The sequence below is a fragment of the Chelonoidis abingdonii genome, chromosome 1, assembly GCF_003597395.2.
Source record: "Chelonoidis abingdonii isolate Lonesome George chromosome 1, CheloAbing_2.0, whole genome shotgun sequence".
Classification (NCBI taxonomy): Eukaryota; Metazoa; Chordata; order Testudines; family Testudinidae; genus Chelonoidis; species Chelonoidis abingdonii.
In genome coordinates, this window is record NC_133769.1 from 259040108 (window position 1) to 259059953 (window position 19846).

The window sequence follows — 19846 nt, forward strand, 5'->3', positions numbered from 1 at the left end:
GAAACACCTGGCATGCTAGATGGACCGTTCTCAGCTCCCGCACACTGATGTGTAAGGCCAGCTCTTGAGGTGATCAGAGGCCTTGAATGCGAAGGCCCTCAAGGTGGGCACTCCAATCCAGAGATGACACATCCGTGGTTAGGGCCATCGAGGATTGAGGTAGGTGAAATGGCATCCGTGCACAGACTAGAATGGGGTTTAGCCACCATGTTAGGGAGCCCAGAACCTTCCGGGGAATAGTGAGCACCGAGTCCAGGCTGTCTCTGAGTAGTTGGTATATTGAAGCAAGCCAGGTTTGAAACGGACGGAGGTGTAGCCTTGCGTGCTCAGTCACGAAGGTGCAGGAGGCCATGTGACCTACTAGGCTGAGGCAGGTGCGCACTGATGTCGGGAAGGTTTGAAGACCTCGAATAATTGAAGCCATTGCTTGAAAATGCAACTGCAAGAGGCAGGCTCTGGCCAGATTGGAGTCCGGAACTGCTCCGATGAAGTCTATTCTCTGCATGGGTGTTAGAGTAGACTTCTCTGTGTTGAACATCAGGTCTAGGCTCTCGAAGAGGTCTTTGACGATGCGCAGGTGCTGCAACATTTTTAACTGGGAAGTCCCTCAAATGACCCAATCGTCGAGATACGGGAAGACGTATACCCGACGATGCCGGAGGGAGGCGGCGACTACAGCCAGGCATTTTGTGAACACACATGGAGCCGTAGAAAGGCCAAACGGAAGTACAATGAACTGGAAGTGTTGATGGTTGACCACAAAATGTAGGTATCGTCTGTGTGGTGGGTAAATTGCCACGTGGAAATACGCGTCTTTCATATCGAGGGCGGCATACCAGTCTCCCGGATCCAGAGGGAGGGATAATGGTCCCCAGGGTTACCATGCGGAACTTCAGCTTTATCATGAATTTGTTGAGTTCTCGCAGGTCTAGGATCAGTCGTAGACCTCCCTTTGCCTTGGAGATTAGGAAGTACTGAGAATAAAACCCCTTGCCCCTCATGTCTTTTGCACCTCCTCTATGGCTCCCATGGCTAGGAGCGACTGGACCTCTTGTAAGAGGAATTGCTCGTGAGAGGGGTCCCTGAAGAGGGATGGGGAAGGAGGGTGGAAAGGCGGGGTTGAAACAAACTGGAGGTGGTATCTCACTTCCACTGTGCGCAGGACCCAACGATCTGAAGTTAGCTGGGTCCAGGAAGGGAGAAATTGGGAGAGACGGTTGAAAAAGGGAGGAGGAGGAGAATCCGGTAGAGCAACTGATGGGCCGCCCTTGGGCGTCCAATCAAAAGTTCTGCTTGGGCCCCGCTGGTGGGTTAGGGGGTGCCTGATTTTGACCTCCTTTAGGGCCAGACTGCCTCCGATGATTTCCTCTAACACGCCTTCTGCTAAAGTCCTGACGTGGCCTACATGCGGTGTAAGGGCGGTGTGGCTGGGGCCGGAAGGTCTTGCGTGGGGTCACTGGCATGTGCATATCCAGTGAGCGCATTATAACGTGATTTTCCTTCAGACTTTGCAATCCGGGCTTAGTCTTATCTGAGAACAGGCCCTGGCCTTCGAAGGACAAATCCTGAATAGTTTGTTGCAATTCAGGGGGAAGGTCTGATACTCGGAACCAGGAGATACGCCTCATCGTCACTCCTGATGCCAGAGTTCTGGCTGCAGAGTCCGCTGCAGTCAGAGAGGCTTGGAGGGAGGTTCTTGCTACCTTTTTACCCTCCTCAAGTAGGGCCGTAAATTCTTGACAGGACTCCTGGGGAAGAAGCTCCGTAAACTTCCCCAACGACACCCACATGTTAAAGTCATATCCACTTAAGAGGGCTTGTTGGTTTGCCACCCTAAGTTGGAGGCCCCCAGTCGAGTATATTTTGCAGCTTAGGAGGTCCATGCGCCTAGCCTCCTTTGACTTAGGAGCCGGGCCTTGCTGGCCATGACGCTCCCTTTCATTCATCGATTGCACCACTAAAGAGCAAGAAGGTGGGTGAATGTAGAGATATTCATACCCCTTTGAGGGGACCATATATTTTCTCTCTACTCCCCTTGCTATAGGTGGAATCGAGGCTGGGGATTGTCAAATGGTGTCCGCATTAGCCTGTATGGTGCGGATAAACGGAAGGGCCACTTTAGTAGGTGCATCAGCTGATAGAGGACCCTGTCGTGGACATCCTATTTCAGGGACCTCCTCCACCTGTAAGTTCATATTCTGAGCCACTCGTCTCAAAAGGTCTTGATGGGCCCTGAGATCAATTGGTGGAGGGCCTGAGGAGGATGTTCCCGCCACTGCCTCATCAGGTGAGGAGGAGGAGGAGAGGCCAGGGACCAGGGGGTCCTGTGGGGGCTCCTGTACTTGAGGAGTGTCATCTGCGTCAGGTGGAACCTGGGTGTCTGCAGATGGTATCGGAGCCTCATCCGTTCCCGTAGAAGGGGGGCAGCTTACTGTCACCTCTGGTACCCGGTGTTCTGACAGGGCCGACTGTGGAGCCACTGATGGAGCACCGTGGGCTTGGTGGTATGCCCATGGTGTCCAGAAGAACCAATGAAGAGGCCCTTGCTCGTAGCTCTGGCTCTCTGGAAATATATGGCTGAGGACCTCAGAGTCACACTCTTGAGGACAGGACGCGCTACCAGCCTGCGATGACACCGATGTGTGTCTCGATGGCCATGGAGGTGCCAATAGACCCTGGGAGGGGGCCACTGTTCTGTATGCTCGATGCCGGTGCGGTACCGGGAGCTATAACGGTAGTGCGAGCGAGACCAGGACCTTCTACCGTAGCAGTGCCGGGAGGTCGACCGGGATCTTGAGTCACTTCGTCTGGAGCGACTGTGGGGGACACAGTGCAGAGATCGGTGCCGTGAGTAGGATCAGTACCGGGAGTATCTGGCCGGCGAACGAGATGTCGAATGGTGCCACGAGTGCGACCGGTACCGTGATGGAGAGTGGTGCCAGGACTGCGAGCGGCGTGATCGAGAGTGTCCGTGAAACTGTGATCTTGAACCACATCTCTCTGTTGGACCAACGGAAGGTGGCCTTACTAGGGCTGGTTTCGCAATGGATTGTATGACCCGCACCGGTGGTGCTGGGGGTTGAGGCCGTGTTGACTCCGTCATGGCGATGAGCTCCCTTGCCGTGGAGAAGGTCTCCGGTGTAGAAGGGAGGGCAAGCTCAACCAAAGCATGAGCCGGGGAGCTGTCAGGCATTGAACTCAATGGCCCTTGTGAGACCAGAATCGGAGGTGCCACGCTCGGTGGAGCCGCAATCGGTGGTGCCGCGGAAGATGACAGTGCCGGACGAACCATCTTCGAAAAGCGCTACTTCTGTGGAGCTGAAGCAGCTGGAGCGCTATGTTGCTTCCTGGGTCTCGGGGACAGGGAGCGGTGCCAAGCACATGTCGGTGCCGGGGCTCCTTCTCGGTACTGGAGCAGTCCGAGGCCAAAGGGGCGCTCCTTACAGAAGCAGTCTGTTGGGCGCTCAGTACCGACACTGCAGGACTAAGTGCCAACTCCATGAGGAACTGTTTCAATCAGAAGTCCTGCTCCTTCGTCCTTGGTTTAAACGACTTGCAGATGCAGCACTTATCGGTAAGGTAGGATTCCCCTAGGCACTTGAGGCAGGAGTTGTGGGGATCGCCGATTGGCATCGGCTTTTGGCACGCCGAGCACAGTTTGAATCCTGGGGCCTTGGGCACGGGTCCGTACCGGGGTGGAGGAAAGGGGCTAATCCCTGATCCCCCCTTAAACTATATACACTAACTATAACTACTAACTATAAATACAAGAACTCAAACTGTACACACAATAAACAGCAAAGAACTATGAGTAGCTAGGGATTTGGAGATCAGCAAAGCCGCGCTCCACAGTTCCAAAGACCGTCATGGGCGGTAAGAAGGAACTGAAGGGCCGTTGGGTCGGCAGGGGTATATATCCGGCGCCATAACTGCGCCACTCCAGGGGGCGACCCAGCCGACCCAGTGAGTGTTGCTAGGGTAAAAATCTTCCGACAAACATGCACGCAGCGCGCGCACACCTAATTGGAATCGATATGAGCAAGCACTCGAAGAAGAAATGACAAATTCACATATGATGAGCCAAATCATAAGTAGGGATGGGCAAAGCCATAAAGGAAGAACTGACTACAACTCTGGATCATCCTTTGAACATAATTTCAGGTTCAATGATTTGATATAATAGTGTGTACTTTAATTTTCATATCATTCACATGCATTTTTGCATGTGTGGAATATGTCTGAAATATCTTATTTGTAGTAGTTTTTTGACTTGGCCAAAATAGGAGGCTATGGAATCTCAGAAGAAAAATAGTTTTGATTAAAAAAAGAATCTAAGATTTTTTGTTGCATGCCCTGCAGTCTTTTTCAGAAAAGGCCTAGGAAAAGGGAGGAAGCCACAATGGCATGTGTTTGCAGTTGGAACACAGTTACCCCCAAAAGAAGGAACCCAACTGTAGAAGTTAAAAACAGCAAGCAAACAAAAAAAGAACCAAAGGGATCCATAGGGCAACAAAACAAAACAAAATAATTTAAAAAACCCACACAACGTGTTCCCCCTCCTGCAATAAATGGATTTCAGCCAGGAGGTTTTTTTTGTTTGTTTTCTTTTAAATCACGTGTCAGCATTAGTGTAGAAAGCGCAGTCTGTGCCAGAAATGGCTTCACTGCAACACACCAAGACTGGACATGTGATCGCTGTTTTTGTTTTTAAATGTAATACTAAGAGTTTCAATTTGCTTGTGAAAGAAGTGAACTTAGAAACTGGTAAGTACAGAATGATGATAAAGCAATTTCCCATGATAAAGCAATCTCTCCCCGGTGCTGAGAGAAAGGAGTACATTTGACAGTGAGTCAGATATTTTGTTGAAGGTCTTGAAACAGTGGGTAGATTCTTTTGTAGCTAATTGGCAGGGCATCCACGCTAACTGCTGTCCTCTGTGGTGCATTCCAGTGTGGTTGGTGGGTTAGGAAGTGCTCAGCTGAACCCTAAAATCCAGTTAGTTGTTTAGGATTGGTTCTGGGCAACCATATGGCATAGTGAAAGGTTATGTCTCTGTGCAGTACAACTTGTGACTCCCCCTCAGCTCATCTTTCCTACCTTTCGTGCGGAGGAAGAGAGGGAGTCAGGACTCTTACACCCCATCAGGGTCCCTTGGAAGACCTGAGGGTGCAGATGTGGCATGATCTTCACTCACCCTCAGGTTTTTGGTACATCAGGGGCCATGGGTAGTAGTTGAAGATCCACACTAGAACTATCTTGTCATGTAGTTTTGGGTTGTTTATTTGTGAAAGTTGCTGCTTCTGCAAGTAAGTCATATTATAGCATCTACATCTGATTGCTTTTGTGTCTACATCAATTCTGTTTGTCTACATTTCCCAAAGCCAGATCCTGCTCAGGCAGTGATTTAGTATCAGACAACTTAGGCTTCAACTTCATTAATTTTCTGGCTTTTCAGAGCATTGAGCACACACTAAACTTCCTGCAAGAGAGAACAGGGCTCCCCCTTCCCCAACACACCTGATTCCTTCCTCCCCTCACAACTTAAAGGTACAGAAAAATCAGATTTGTTTAGCTCCTGCCAGGATAACTAACAGCAGCAACAGTCATAGACACTACATTTTTGCAAAAATATTTCTGGGAAACTGAGCTCCTGAGAATGAAGATTACTGGATGGAGTGAGAAAGGATAATGTGTGGGTGACCCAAATTCTCCCATGCATGAGGGTATAAGAAACTCTCTATCTCAGCAGGTAGGGTTGAAGGGATTCTACAAATTTATCCAACATAACAAGCCAAGGTGGTACAATGTTGAGGGGTGCCAGCACACTGCAAGGATAGTGTGCATATTAAAAGTCCAGTGAAAAGAAAAGAGCAAGGTAATTGGTCTTCTCACCAATCCAATGATCCACAGCCTCCACCTTAGTATGGCTAGTAGATTCCTGGTAAAATTTCAAGACCTATAGTATATAAGGTTTCCCATTCACTTTGGCCGCAATCATTACACAAGAAACTTGGTGAAAACTTGAAGGTGAAAAGGGAGAAATTTACTGATTTGGTAATTCTGCTTCTCTGAAGATATTCTGGCAGCATTCTCAGTATCCTGAACTTCTGCTCCCTAGCACAAGATAGGAAGAATTCCTCACGCTTCCCACATTGGTAGTTCTCATGGAATCATAGAGTATCAGGGTTGGATGGGACCTCAGGAAGTCATCTAGTCCAACCCTCTGCTCAAAGCAGGACCAACCCCCAACTAAATCATCTCAGCCAGGGCTTTGTCAAGCCTGACCTTAAAACCCTCTAAGGAAGGAGATTCCACCACCTCGCCAGGTAACTCATTCCAGTGCTTTGCCACCCTTCTAGTGAAAAAGTTTTTCCTAATATCCAACCTAAACCTCCCCCACTGCAACTTGAGACCATCCTCTTTGGAACCCCCTTTCAGGAAATTGAAAGCAGCTACCAAATCCCCCCTCATTCTTCTCCCCTGCAGACTAAACAATCCCAGTTCCCTCAGCCCCTCCTCATAAGTCATGTGCTCCAGACTCCTAATCATTTTTGTTGCCGTCCGCTGGATTCTTTCCAATTTTTCCCATCCTTCTTGTAGCATGGGGCCCAAAACTGGACACAGTACTCCAGATGAGGCCTCACTAATGTTGAATAAAGGAGAACGATCATGTTCCTCGATCTGCTGGCAATGGCCCAACTTATACAGACCAAAATGCCATTAGCCTTCTTGGCAACAAGGACACACTGTTGACTCATATCCAGCTTCTCGTCCACTGTAACCCTTAGGTCCTTTTCTGCAGAACTGCTGCTTAGCCATTCGGTCCCTAGTCTGGTAGAGTGCATGGATTCTTCTGTCCTAAGTTCAGGATTCTGCACTTGTCTTGTTTAACCTCGTCAGATTTCTTTTGGCCAATCCTCTAATTTGCCTAGGTACCTCTGTATCCTATCTCTACCCTCCAGCGTATCTACCACTTCTCCCAGGTGTATCAAACTTGCTGAGGATGCAGACCACGCCATCTTCAGATCATTAAAAAGATATTGAACAAAACCGGCCCCAGGAGCAACCCCTTGGGCACTCCGCTTGATCTGCTGCCAACCAGATATGGACCATTGATACTACCCGTTGAGTCCTGCTTTCTTAGCGACCTTATGTCCATATGCAATCCATACTACTTAACTTGCCAGCAAGAATCTATGGAGACCGTCTCTTTGAAGTAAAGGAATGACACATCCATGCTTTCCCTCTCACAGATCCACTTACTGGTCATAGAAGGCAGTTACGTTAGTCAGACATGACTGCCCTTGGTGAATCCACGCTGACTGTCTCTGCTTACTTTCCGCCCCTCGAAGTGCTTCAAAATTGATTCCCTGAGGACCTGCTCCTGATTTTCCAGGGACTGAGGTAAGGCTGACTGGCCTGTAGTTCCCCGGATCCTCCTCCTTCCCTTTAAAGATAGGCACTACATTAGCCTTTTCCAGTCATCCAGGACCTCCCGATCACCATGGTTTTAAAAAATAATGGCCAATGGTTCTGCAAATCACATCCGCCAACTTCTTAGCACCTTCAGATGCATGCTTTTTCACATCCTCTGTCTCTTGGTTCCTCCTTCATAACTTTCCCTGATTCTTTTGTGCTAACATACCTGAAGAAACCTTCGTGTTACTCTGAAATTCTTTGCTAGCTGCATTCTCAAGTGTTGATTTGCCTACTCTGATCCCTTGAGCAAATATTTATTGACCTCCTTGGTTATTTGTCCAATCTTCGTCAGCTTCTTTTTTGTTAGAATCAGCAAGGATTTCAACTGTTAATGCCGCTGCCATATTTACTATTCTTTCTACACATTGGGAATGGTTTGTTCCTGCAACTTAAATAAGGATTCTTTAAAATAAGCCACTCTCCTGGACTCCTTTCCCCAAACCATGTTATTCTCCAGGGGATCCTGTCCATCAGTTCCCTGAGGGAGCCAAAGTCTGCTTTTCTGAATCCAGGGTCTATTCTGGCTCTTTTCTTCTTTGTGTCAGGATCCTGAACTCAACCACCTCATGGTCACTGCCTCCCAGGTTCCCATCCATTTTTGCTTCCCCTACTAATTCTTCCCTGCCTGTGAGCAGCAGGTCAAGAAGAGCTCTGCCCCTAGTTGGTTCCTCCAGCACTTGCACCAGAAAATTGTCCCCTACACTTTCCAAAAACTTCCTGGATTATCTGAATCATCCCAAAGTTTAATCATTTCCATTGGAACTGTCCAGTCCTGACTTCAACATGCAGTAAAAGAAAAATAAGCCCATCCACTAACAAAACTATTTCAAAACTTAGTGCTTTAATGTGGCAGAGCAATAAAGCCAGGTACCATGCCCACAAACAGTTCCCCTTTCAAACTCTGAGGTAAGGTGACAGAGATGGAAAGCTGCCAGAATGGTATCTTCAGAGAAAAAGAATCACAGATTTAAATTTTCCCCTGTCGAAAGGTATCCCATCAACACAAGATTTTCAGCTAGTGGAAAGCAAGTGAATTAAGACATGTCCTGAAAGAGAGATTCACAACCTGGGGATTGCAATTATGCTGGTCCATCTCATACCGTAAGAGAGAGAGGGAGAGAGTTACAGGGTATGCGTGTTGGTGAGGGGGTGCCGTGGGCAGTTCAGGTTGGTCCCTGTAGGCAGAAGGACATCAAGGTACGAAAATAGTCAAGGGACTCTGGAACTTGCTCCCCTCACCCTCCTTCATCCAAGACAACCCAGATCTGGTGACTTTTTGTGCGTGCAACAAAAGCCATTTATAGTATTTGATACAGCTTTTGGAGAAGGCTGAACAGATGATCTTCGAGAATGGGGGTTAGAAATGACACTTTTGTAGCTAATTCACTGGCTGGCTATGTTGAGTTAATTTGTCCCTTTTCAATATTTGCTTTTTAATACTGCTATTATAAGATTAAATGTAAGGCCACCTAGAGCTCTTGCACAGGTGTCTTAAATATAGCATGTCTGCTGCAAGAGGCAGCAAAAACTAAGCTAATACTCATAAAATGAGCAAGAAAGAGAAGGGGAAATGGGCAAGCTCAGAGTGGATAAATGGCTACAGTGGTGCATAAAGAGGGTAACTGACCACTACTATTGCTGTTAATGAGCAAAGAAATTAAGTTCTTCCCACCTCATGCTAGGAAGCCATGACCAAACGAGAATCCTGCCCAGATAGTATCTTCGTGACGCAAAAAAAGTCCTTCCCTAAACTTAAAACCTAAACTATTCTATACTAATCCTAGTCTAGCTAATTTATTTCCCCATGTTTTCTGACAGGTTACTGCTTAGCTCATCATGTATTAACCATAATTCACTTATATGAAGATGTCAAAAGGAGGTAGCTGCTGTACTACTTTAAGTGATGGTCCATTTGCTCACCAAGAGGTAGATGGGCACTGGTAAGAAATACCAGTAATTATAGCAAAAAACAACAACTCTCTCAGAATTACTTTAAAAAAAAAACCTGATACACCTGGTTTACCATGTGGCTGAAGCAAAACTAGTGACAGAAAAGCTCACGGAATACAGGCTAAAGCTAATTTATGTAAACTTACCTGGCGGAAAATCTAGTGACATCTGAAGTGGAACCTGATGATGCTGTTACATATACACTGCTGATTGATCCCTGAGCCATTTCTGTAAAACAAAAAAGGATATACTTCTAAAATACATTCAACAATACCACATACAAACAGCCTGACTCAAACTCAATGGGACCTGACAAGTGTTGGGTTCAGGTTGAACTGAAGACAGCTTGACACTTTTCGGCTCAGGTCTGGCGGTCTCTGATTACCTCCTCTGCTTGTGGCTTTGGTGCAGCGATGGTTGTGTACCCCGCTCCTGACCAACATTGGCACCTTCCTGCATTTGTACACCGCAGAATGAGAAATGCTGAGACTTTTCAGCACACTCACTCCACAGCACAGACCTACCAGTGAAGTGATGGTGGCTGGCTGGCATGGGGCATTCAGCTGTCACCACACCAGCCCCATGCGCAGAAGATGGCTGGAGACAGATGACAGATACAGGATGTGAGGAGCAGCCAGGCCAAAACCTAAGGATGAGGCAGTGGCCCAAAGGAGTGGGGAACTGACTCACTGGGCTGGAGCAGGGTGGGTAATTTGTCCCCCCAGTTCCACTGAAGAAAACAAAGTTAAGAAAATGGAGTCTGGGTTGGTGAATAGACCTTTGCAATCTGACACAAACCTGACAGAACCAACTATTTGTATTTGGATCAGGTATGAAAACAACTCAACACACTTGGGCTAGGGTTCAGATTGGCTGTGGTCTAGTCAAATTCAGGCAGGCTTTAAAATTATGCCCAAGCAGACGTCTAAAATTAACATAATTGCATAAACAATAAAATATTCCCCCTGATTGCAGCCTGGGGGGGGGGGGGAGGAGAGAGAGAGAGAGAAAGTGGAAAAAGAGATCTTCCAACTCTGAAAAATATATTCACTCACATAGACATTTCCTCAAGCACCACACCCAAAATGCTACCATTGGAGGGGATAAGGAAATCAGAGAGCTGCAGAGAACTATATCAGACTCCAAAATGCATTAACATACTGTCTATCTGGATGCTACAAATTGAGACTTTTCTTCTTCTCAGATGGTGGAAGTAACAATCATGGCAACAAAAAATAATCAACCAGCAATGACATTTGCAGTTACCAGATGTTTCACATTTGTAATTGAATCAACGGAATATTGCCTTAAGTTTTCCTCCACAACAAAAAATTATTATTAATAAAACTAAAAGGATGAGTTACTCATGTTGTGGTAACTTTAATTCCTCGAGATGTGTTGTTCCTCTATGTGGTGCACTTCAGGTTGCGCATGCGCTCCATGTGCCCAGGACCGGAGATTTTGCCCAAGCAGTGTCTGTCTGGTGTGTGCATGTGCCCTCACTCTCCTCACAGAGCGGATAAAGGGCAGTGCTGGACCACTGCCCTCTTAGTTCCTTCTCTACTGCTATTCACACTGGGGGAAACCAGGCAATGAAGGCGAAGGTTGAGTAGTACACTACACATAGGGACTACACATGTTGAAGAACTCAAGTTACTACAAGATGAGTAACCCATATTCTTTGAGCGATTGTCCCTATGTATAGGGTCCTCCACATGATTCACAAGAAGTGTCTTTTTCAATTAGGAGAGTGCACGGGGCACTATAATGCAACAGACTGCAGAACTGGCTGCCCAAAGCAGCACCACAGGCAGCTGCATGCACCAGTGCATAGCATCTAGAACTATACGTATGGAACTCCAAGTTGCTGCTCTGCAGACATCAGTAATAGGATGTCTCTAAGGGAAGCTACCAATGCTTTCTGAGCGTTAGTCAAATGTGCTCTTACATTGCCTTCAAGAGGGACACTGTTCATCATGCAGCAAAGTACGATGCATCCTAAAATCTATTTTGACAGCCCCTGGGAGGAAATGGCCTCTCCTTTCATTCATTCTGCAAGTGATATAAAGAGCCTAAGAGACTTTCAAAATGATGTAGTCCTTTACAGATAAAAGGCAAGAGTCCTATGTACATCCAGTGAGTGACACACCAGTTCGCTGCTAGACTGATGTTTAGGGCAGCAGACCAGTAAGTTGACACTTTGGTTAATGTCTATTAATTGCCATAGAATACACCTTTGGGACAACCTTTGGATGAAGTTTCATGATTACCATATCTTTTGTGGAAAATTGTATAAAGGAGATCTGCCATGAGCACACTTAATTCCCCATTTTTCTGGCCGACATGACAGTGACCAAAAATGCTACCTTCGTAGAGAGATTACTCCTGAGGGCATTCCATGTCAAAAAAATAAAAATTCTGAACACAATATTTTAAAATTCTGCAAGTTTTATTTCTCAATAAATAAATGCAGAGGTTCCCGCATAGCAGTGGAGAACACAGGTCACTGGCTGCACAAAGATAGGAGATCACCTGCAGCCTCTCCACTCCTCACTCTAGAGACAAGGACTCAGTGATGAGGCTGCACCCTACCCTGACACAGCACAATGCATTGGCCTGCCCCAGAAACCACCTAGGGCCCTGGTCTTCTGCGCCAGACACACCAGGTGTGTGTCAGGCAGGCTCAACCAAACAGGATCCAAGCGTGGTGTGGCGGGATCCAGGTATGAGGTGAGAGGATTCAAGTGGCAGCTCCGTGGGGGAATCTAGGTGCGTGAGGGGGATCTGAATGCACAGAGGCTCTCATGGGGGGAGAGAGGTTCAAAGTGCAGGAGCAATGAGACTCTGCAGGGGCTTCCAGGTGAAAGTGGTTGGGGTTCAGGGTGGTGCAGCAGGTGGGGAGTTAAGTGCAGGGAGCTGAGTGGGGGTCATCTGGATGCAGGGTTAGGAGTCTGGAGGCAGGGGGTCTGGGTGCAGTAGGCTCCAATTGGAGGCGTTAAGGTTTAGTGGGGTGGGGTTCAGATATAGAGGGCTAGGGGGGTTCTGGGTGAGGCTTGGCAGGGGTGTCTGGGTATAGGAGGTCCAGATGCATGGGAGTTGGATGGATGGGAGAACAACTCCCCATACAGTGATCCCAATATCATTCTGTGGAGAAATGTTTGCTTTAAGAGTAGTTCAGAGTGTTCTGGATGCCAGACAAATGCACATCAGTCAGGGTAATCTGCATGAGACTGCACCAGTTCCAAAGGGTTACAGTCTCTGTGCAGAGCTGCTCCTATCTGCTTGTTGATATAATAAACTGCCATTATGCTGTCCAACAACCCTGGACTGACTTGCCACAGATGTGAGGGAGGGATTGCTTGCAGGCTAGTCCGACTCCTCTCAGTTTCAACATGATGTGAAGCATAGACTCCTGATACTTCCCTTAAACAACCTGCTCTTCCACAAGTGCTCCCCAAACTAAGTGGGATGCACCCATGATCAAAATGTTCGGTGGAAGTGGGGAAACTGAATGGCACCCAGAACCAGATGGTATATCCTGAAGAGATGACTTCTAGCATCCATCTGTTCATTGTGATTTGCGTCCAGGCAGACAGGAAATTGGCAAGTCGGCCTGCAAAGGGAGGAGAAATACCAGAAGGGTTTATCAGGTGTGCTGAGACAGTTGATGCACAGCTCTCAAGAGGTCCCATCGAAGTGCTGGATGGAATGTAAACTAAGGTTGTCCCTGGGCAACCTTCTATGCATCCTTTGATGCTTGCATGGCAGTTCATACTGCTGCTGGTGAGAAAAAGCTGGTGGGACTGGTCGCTTAAACTGCAGTTTACTGGGTTTTCCTTTAATTGCAGATGTGTAAATACCCCATGATCAAAGTGTAGCTTGGGAGTCTTTCAATGAGTGAAGAGACTCATTAAACTTCACACTGAACAGCTGATCATGCTCAAAGGGAAGGTCCTCCACCTGTTTGTACTTCGGGGGAGGGATAGCTCAGTGGTTTGAGCACTGGCCTGCTAAACCCAGGGTTGAGAGTTCAATCCTTGAGGGGGCCATTTAGAGAACTGGGGTAAAAATCTGTCTGGGGATTGGTCCTGCTTTGAGCAGGGGGTTGGACTAGATGATCTCCTGAGGTCTCTTCCAACCCTGATATTCTATTCTATGATTCCTTCAGTATTCTCAAGGGGGTGAGCCATGATGAGCATTTCATTACCATAGTAATTGCATAGACCTAGCTGCCATGACTTAGGCTATCTGAAGGGTCGATCTTGCCACCTGCTTTTCCTTGTCAGTCAGGGCCTAGAACAGGCCTCTAAACAGCCTGAGGCACCTTATCAGTGAAGACAGCTAATTTGTCATACATGGAAAAATTGTACTTGGCCATCAACCTTTGACAGTTTGAAATGCAAAAACTGCAGAGGCGCCAAGGAATACACCTGTCTCCCAGAGAGGTCAAGTCTCTTTGCCTCTTTCCCATTCAGCGTAGACTTGACTTCTTTCTGTCTGCTACACTCAGGGGCTGCTGACCATCAATGAGTTGGGAGGTGGAAGATGGAATAGGTACTCCAACCTTTTCACAGGTATGAAATACACTTTTGAACCTACTTACTAGTGGAACCAGAGCACACACCTACCAAAGTATTTTGGTGGATTCAAGGATGGTCTCCTTAATAGGAAGCACCACTCTACTTAGACCTATGAAGGATGTCCAGCAGTCTGGACTAGGCTTCCTGAACCTCTTTTAGTGGGGTTTCTAGTGAGTCTGAAAACTTCTTACATAACTCCTGGAATTAAATAGTTGCATATCTTTAAGAAGCTGATGCTCCTCCTCCCTGGAGCTCCCCATTATTGTTATTGTAGGATATCATACCTCCCTGGTGCAAGACCATGGTGCTGGGTAACAGGAGAAGCAGGGAGAGTACTCTCTCAAATGGGAGTGGTGAGATACCCTGGAGACTCCCCAATATTCCACTTAGGCTCAAAGCATGCAAGGACCCCTTGGGGTATATAGCCCAGGGATGGGTGTCTGCCATAATGCTCTTTCAACACCAAGAATCTGAGGCCTGGATTCAGTGGGTGAAGCCTCAGTGCTGAAGAACATGGTGATAATCTGCCTCCACTCCATGGTACCAGCAACAGTCTGGTCCTCACTTGAAGACAGGGACAGAGAGAGGTACCACAGGGAGTTCAGTACTGGCTGAAGTCTCAATACTGGGCACTGGGGTCAGAAATTAATGATGAATCCAGTTCTTGGAGCACAAAGATGTCATTTGGAGTCGAGAAACAAGGTGGAGTCAAACGGAGTTGTTTCTGTAAGCCAAGTCACCAACAGGGGCGTGAGACCTGGCAGTGCTGACATGACAGATTTTGGTGTCGAGTACCAATCTCCACACTGGAAGTATAGTTCTCTTGTCCTAGTTCCACTCCAGAGTATGAAGTTCCCAATGATTCAGTATAGTATGGGGATTTCTGCCTCCTCTTAGAGGGCTTGAAGCTGGAAACTTCCCTCTTGTCCTTGTGGGAACACTTATCTCCCTTCTCCCATCTGTCCTGGCTTTACTTTCCGAAGTCTCTTGGCACTGAAAATCATAGAACCTGGGACCAAAGAGAGGTGCCACTCCTACCTTCTTCAGGATGATGTACAGGTGTTGTTCCTGCCTTTGTGGACTTCTCCAAGAGGAACCTGAGTTGAAACTCCTCTCCACCATTTGGTCCTACTCAGGAATATCCTGCACACTGCACCTGGAAGGGATGTGGGTTTCCTCCAGGCAGTAGATAAGTGTGGTAATCTGTGCAGAAAGTTTGTGGCACTTGATGCAGCTTTTAAAGCTGGGGATCCTTGGCTACTCTCCCACAACTGTAGCAAGAACAAAGGGTTTTTTCGTTTGTTTGTTATGTGGGTGTGTGTGTGGGGAGGGTTCGTACAAAGATCACTTCTTGCCCATGAGGAGAGGCACGGGTCTGAAATGGAAGTGTACCCCTAAAACTATCTCTTACCTAAATAAATGGCAAAAGGCATTTAGCTGGCAATAGTCACTTGGAATCATCTGTGCATGCACTCCAGCTGCATTCACTATGTAATAGCTGCATCAAAAAGTAAAGGAGTAAGTTGGAGCAGCTTGGAAGAGCTGTGATTATGATAGGAGGAGATCTGGGTCTGTCTCCCATTTATGTTATCCAAAAAAAAAAGAATTGCAAGTGTACCTTGAGCTTCCAATCTACATCATTTCAACAGACAACTGTGTAGATTGTGTCAGTAGCAGGGCACAGGATCTTCTTTCCCTGGATGCCAGCGCTGAGGTGGGTGAGACAGCAATCTGTGGATTTAATAGTGGGTAGTGGAAATTATAGGTTTAGGTAATATTCTGTGTGCAAGTGTGATGGGGCTGTAAATAGGTATGAAATGGTTATTAAATATTACAAGTGTGGTATTTTGTTGGGGTAGTGAGCTCCGTGTTTGAGCAAAGGACAAGGACAAGAAGCAACTGTCCGATACAATGAAAAGGCAGAATGGGAGTTGTTGTCAGTTGCGTGTGTTTTCTTTTAGTGCACTGTCCACCGCTGCACAGATAGCTGGTTCAGCAGCTTCAATAGTGTCACCTGGTGTTGTTAAATACTGAAGAACAGAAAATCATTGCCTTAGTAACAGTGTTCAATCTGTCCAGAGCATCTATCCTTGACTATTATTAGCAGCAGATATTTGTTCAGCAAACTTCCATATTACTTATAATAAAAAGAACATAGGCACGATTTAATGGCAAAGGCCAGGTTTACTGTCATCAAGGCACAGTCCTAGCCCCCTTGGATCTGTGATTACAGGTATGCTAACACGAGTGCCCTATTGCAAGAAACAGCTCAGTCAGTAGTGAGAATTTCTGCTGTTCTCCAGGCCACACAAAGAATTAAGGTGAAGAAGCCCATCATTTATAGATTAAGACATACGTACATAAACAAGTAACACACCACCTTAGGTATTTCATGATATCTGTTTCTTCCTGCCCTTTATTCCTGGTATCTTGGACAAAACATTCATATTCATTATTTTGTTAGGCCATTTTATCTTGTACTAGATTGGGATGCATCTGTATTAGCTGAACTCTGCATTAACAAAGTAATTTCTTAGTTTTTTGAACAAAGAGAAATGTTTGTTGGCAGAGTAAGTGGTCACTTAGACAACTGTAGTTCTCACCTAGGTTTGCAGTTGATATGCTACTGGGGATAGTTAATAAAAAACCTAGCTTTTATATAGTGCTTTTAAATCAATAGATGAAGAACTTTCCATCATTATCCCCATGCTACAGATTGGAAACTGAGGCATAGAGAGGTGAAGTGACTTACCCAAGGTCACTCAGCATACCAGTGGCAGAGCTGAGAACTGTTTCAGTTCAGTGGTCTTTCCACTAGTCCATCTAGCTCCTGTGTGATTCCTCAGTGGTCCTCCACCAGAGTAGGGGTAATGGTCATACTTTGAAATGTTTGCAAATGTGTAGCTATTAACAGGGCTGGTGAGAAAAATCTTATCTGTGGTGTACGTGCCAAAACCTTGACTGCTGTAGTATATATGGTTGTCACAGTAACCTTAAGTGTGTGAGAGAAAAGTGGTGTCTCTCTCCCCTACCCCACCATTCCCCACAACATGTATTCCCCCTCCCAATGTTTCCAGCTCCCCCTCCCCTTCATTCCCCTTAAGACATTAGACGGCAATGCAGAAGCCACTCACATGTAAAATGCTGATCCCTGCAGTCTTTCTGCCCTATGCTGCTCGGTACATGTATTACAGGCAGCAGAATCCTGGAAGGTTGTACACTATCTTGGTTATGTAGCCTGAGCTACACATAGAGTTGGGCCCCTCGCTCCCTGCTTCAGCCAGGCTTCCCCAGTCATGACCCAAGGCACCCAGACAGCCCCTCCTCCAAATGGGGCTCCCTCCCTCCCACACACTGGCCAGCCTCCCATCCCACACAGGGGCAATATGCATCTTCACTGTTCATTTTCTAAATTTCAAATATTTAAATTTGTGTTACCTTCATTCTCTCCATCTCAGATGCCAGCTCACATGAAAGGATAGGAAAAAAGGAGTTTAGGTACTCCAAGAAGAACAGGGTCCCCCCAGATTCCAGAACACACAATAAGCAGGAGAGGGACTCAGACCCTTGCAGAGGGGTACGGCTCCACCAGATCCCAGCACACACATGGGAATGGGAAAATTTAGGGCTGACAGGGCCTTCTCACTCCAAAATTGCCAAATTCTTCAGATATCCCTCACATTCTTCAACCTCTCCAGTTCTTCCTAATCCCTATCACCTTCCCCCTTACCCGAGTTCCCCAACCCCCCTTCTTCCCTTCCCAGCACACATTTTCCATTTACTCCCCTTCCCATAATACCCCCATCTTTCACTGCAAACCCAAAACCTTTCATCCCCTATTACCAACTACTCTTGCACCTCAATCACCCTTGCCTTCATCCTCTCAGTGAGCATTCACATAAGGTTACTCACTTTGTGCACTAACTGAGGTTCTTTGAGATGGTTGTCCTTGTGGGTGCTCCACTTTAGGTGTTTTTGCGCCTTGCGCTTGTAATTGGAGATTTGTAGTAGCAGTGCCATGGTTGGTCTCGTACCATTCTGAGTGGTTACTTGGCATGTACAGCCAACTGTCCCCCAGTTCATTCTCTACCCCAGAGCATTAACGTGGAACTCTAAAGTAGAGGGGAGGAAAGGGGTGTGGGTAGTGGAGCACCCACAGGGATCACCATCATGAAGAACCTCAGTTACTGCACAAGGTGAGTAACTTTCTCTTCTTCTTCGAGGAGTGTGGGTGCTCCAAGTTAGGTGACTGTTGAGCAATGCCCTTCAGTGGAGGGGAGGGGAGGGAGTTGGTTTATTTACGGTGGATAACACCAGGAAACCAAACTGAGTGTCTGTAGCTGACTGTTGTTCTAAAGCACAGTGTTTAGTAAAGCTGTGGCCAGATGCCCAGGTAGCAGCTTTGCAAATGTCCATGATGACACATTATTGAGAAAGGCCACAGATGCAGATAACGCTCTGGTGGAGTGTGTGTAGACTCACGATGGAGCTGACAGATTGCTGTTTTGGTAACACAAATGGATACAGTCAGATATCCTTTTGGATAGTCTCCGTTTCGAGACTGTTTGACCCTTTGAATGTTCAGTTGTAGATATGAAGAAGTGAGATGATTTTCTGAATGCTTTTGTTCTTTCTAGGTAAAAAGCTAGCACTCTGCAGACGTCTAGCATGTGAAAGGCGGCCTCCCTGTTGTCAGCATGTGGCTTCAGGAAAAATACAGGTAAGCACATGGGTTGATTTCAATGAAATGGGGAGGCAACTTTAGGTAGGAACTTAGAGTGCGGCCTTAGGACCACTTTGTCCGTAAAGAAAGTAGCATAAGGTGGGTGTGCTATTAGGGCACCTACTTCTCCCACTCGTCTTGCTGACTTGATAGGACAAGTGCAACAAAGAACAAATTGCAAGGGGTTCAAACAATTTGCCCACGAGACTGTACAGCACAAATCTGAGATTCCACAGAGGGGGTCAAGGGATGAGTGAAGATAGTGATTCTGTCCACTTTGTCATGAAAGGAGATGACAGCAGAGAGATGCATTCTGAGTGAGCTGGTGGATAGACCCAATTTCTTAAGTGTTAATATGTAGTCAAGGATTCTGGGTAATGGGGACAACTGTGGAACAATTTGTTTGTCCTGACACCAAGTGCAGAATCGTTTCCACTTATGTATATGTCTTTCTTGTGCTCAGTCCATGGCTGTTCAATAGTATGTCTTTCACTTCCTTGGAACAGTCCTTCTCAGCCCCCATTAGCCACATAGTAGCAGGCCCTGAGACGAACGACTGCAAGGTGAGAATAGCAGACACAGTCCAGCATCCTATGTCAGCAGGTGAGGTACTAAAGGAAGAATTTGGAGTGGTTCCACTGCCATCTGTCTCAGGTATAGGAATCATGTTTGCCTGGGCCATGTGGGTGCAATGTAAGTGACCCTGGATTTTTCCTGTTTGATCTTGTGAATGACCTGACCCAGTAGTGGGATCAGAGGGAATGCATACAACAGTGGGACTTCCCACTTTACAAGGAGAGCGTCTCCCAGGGAGTGGTCTCCCAGCCCGGCTTGGGAGCAGTACTGTGGACATTTGGTATTTTGAACTGTTGCAAATAGGTCTATAGTGGGGAACCCCTATAGCTGGAATATGGTTGTTAGGGTTCCAGTATCTATCACCCACTCATATGTTGGAGAGAAGTCCCTGCTTAATTGGTCCGCTGTTGTATTCTGACATCTTGGTACACAGGATGCCAAAATGTCTATGTTATTGGTGATGCACCAGTTTCAGAGATGTATAGTCTCTGTACAGAGGGGGTATGACTGAGCTCCCCCTTGGCAGTTTATATAGAA

At 46.8% G+C, this 19846-nt stretch overlaps 1 protein-coding gene across 4 annotated transcripts in view; it reads right to left on the minus strand.

The window, feature by feature from the left end:
- TFDP1 (transcription factor Dp-1) overlaps positions 1-19846 on the minus strand; it is a 135958-nt gene that overhangs the window by 5960 nt on the left and 110152 nt on the right. For all 4 annotated transcript variants that reach the window (XM_032777825.2, XM_032777826.2, XM_075061417.1 and 1 more), the window contains exon 11: positions 9577-9658. In XM_032777825.2, the coding sequence (XP_032633716.1) occupies positions 9577-9658 (82 nt within the window). The remainder of the gene's footprint in view (positions 1-9576; positions 9659-19846) is intronic.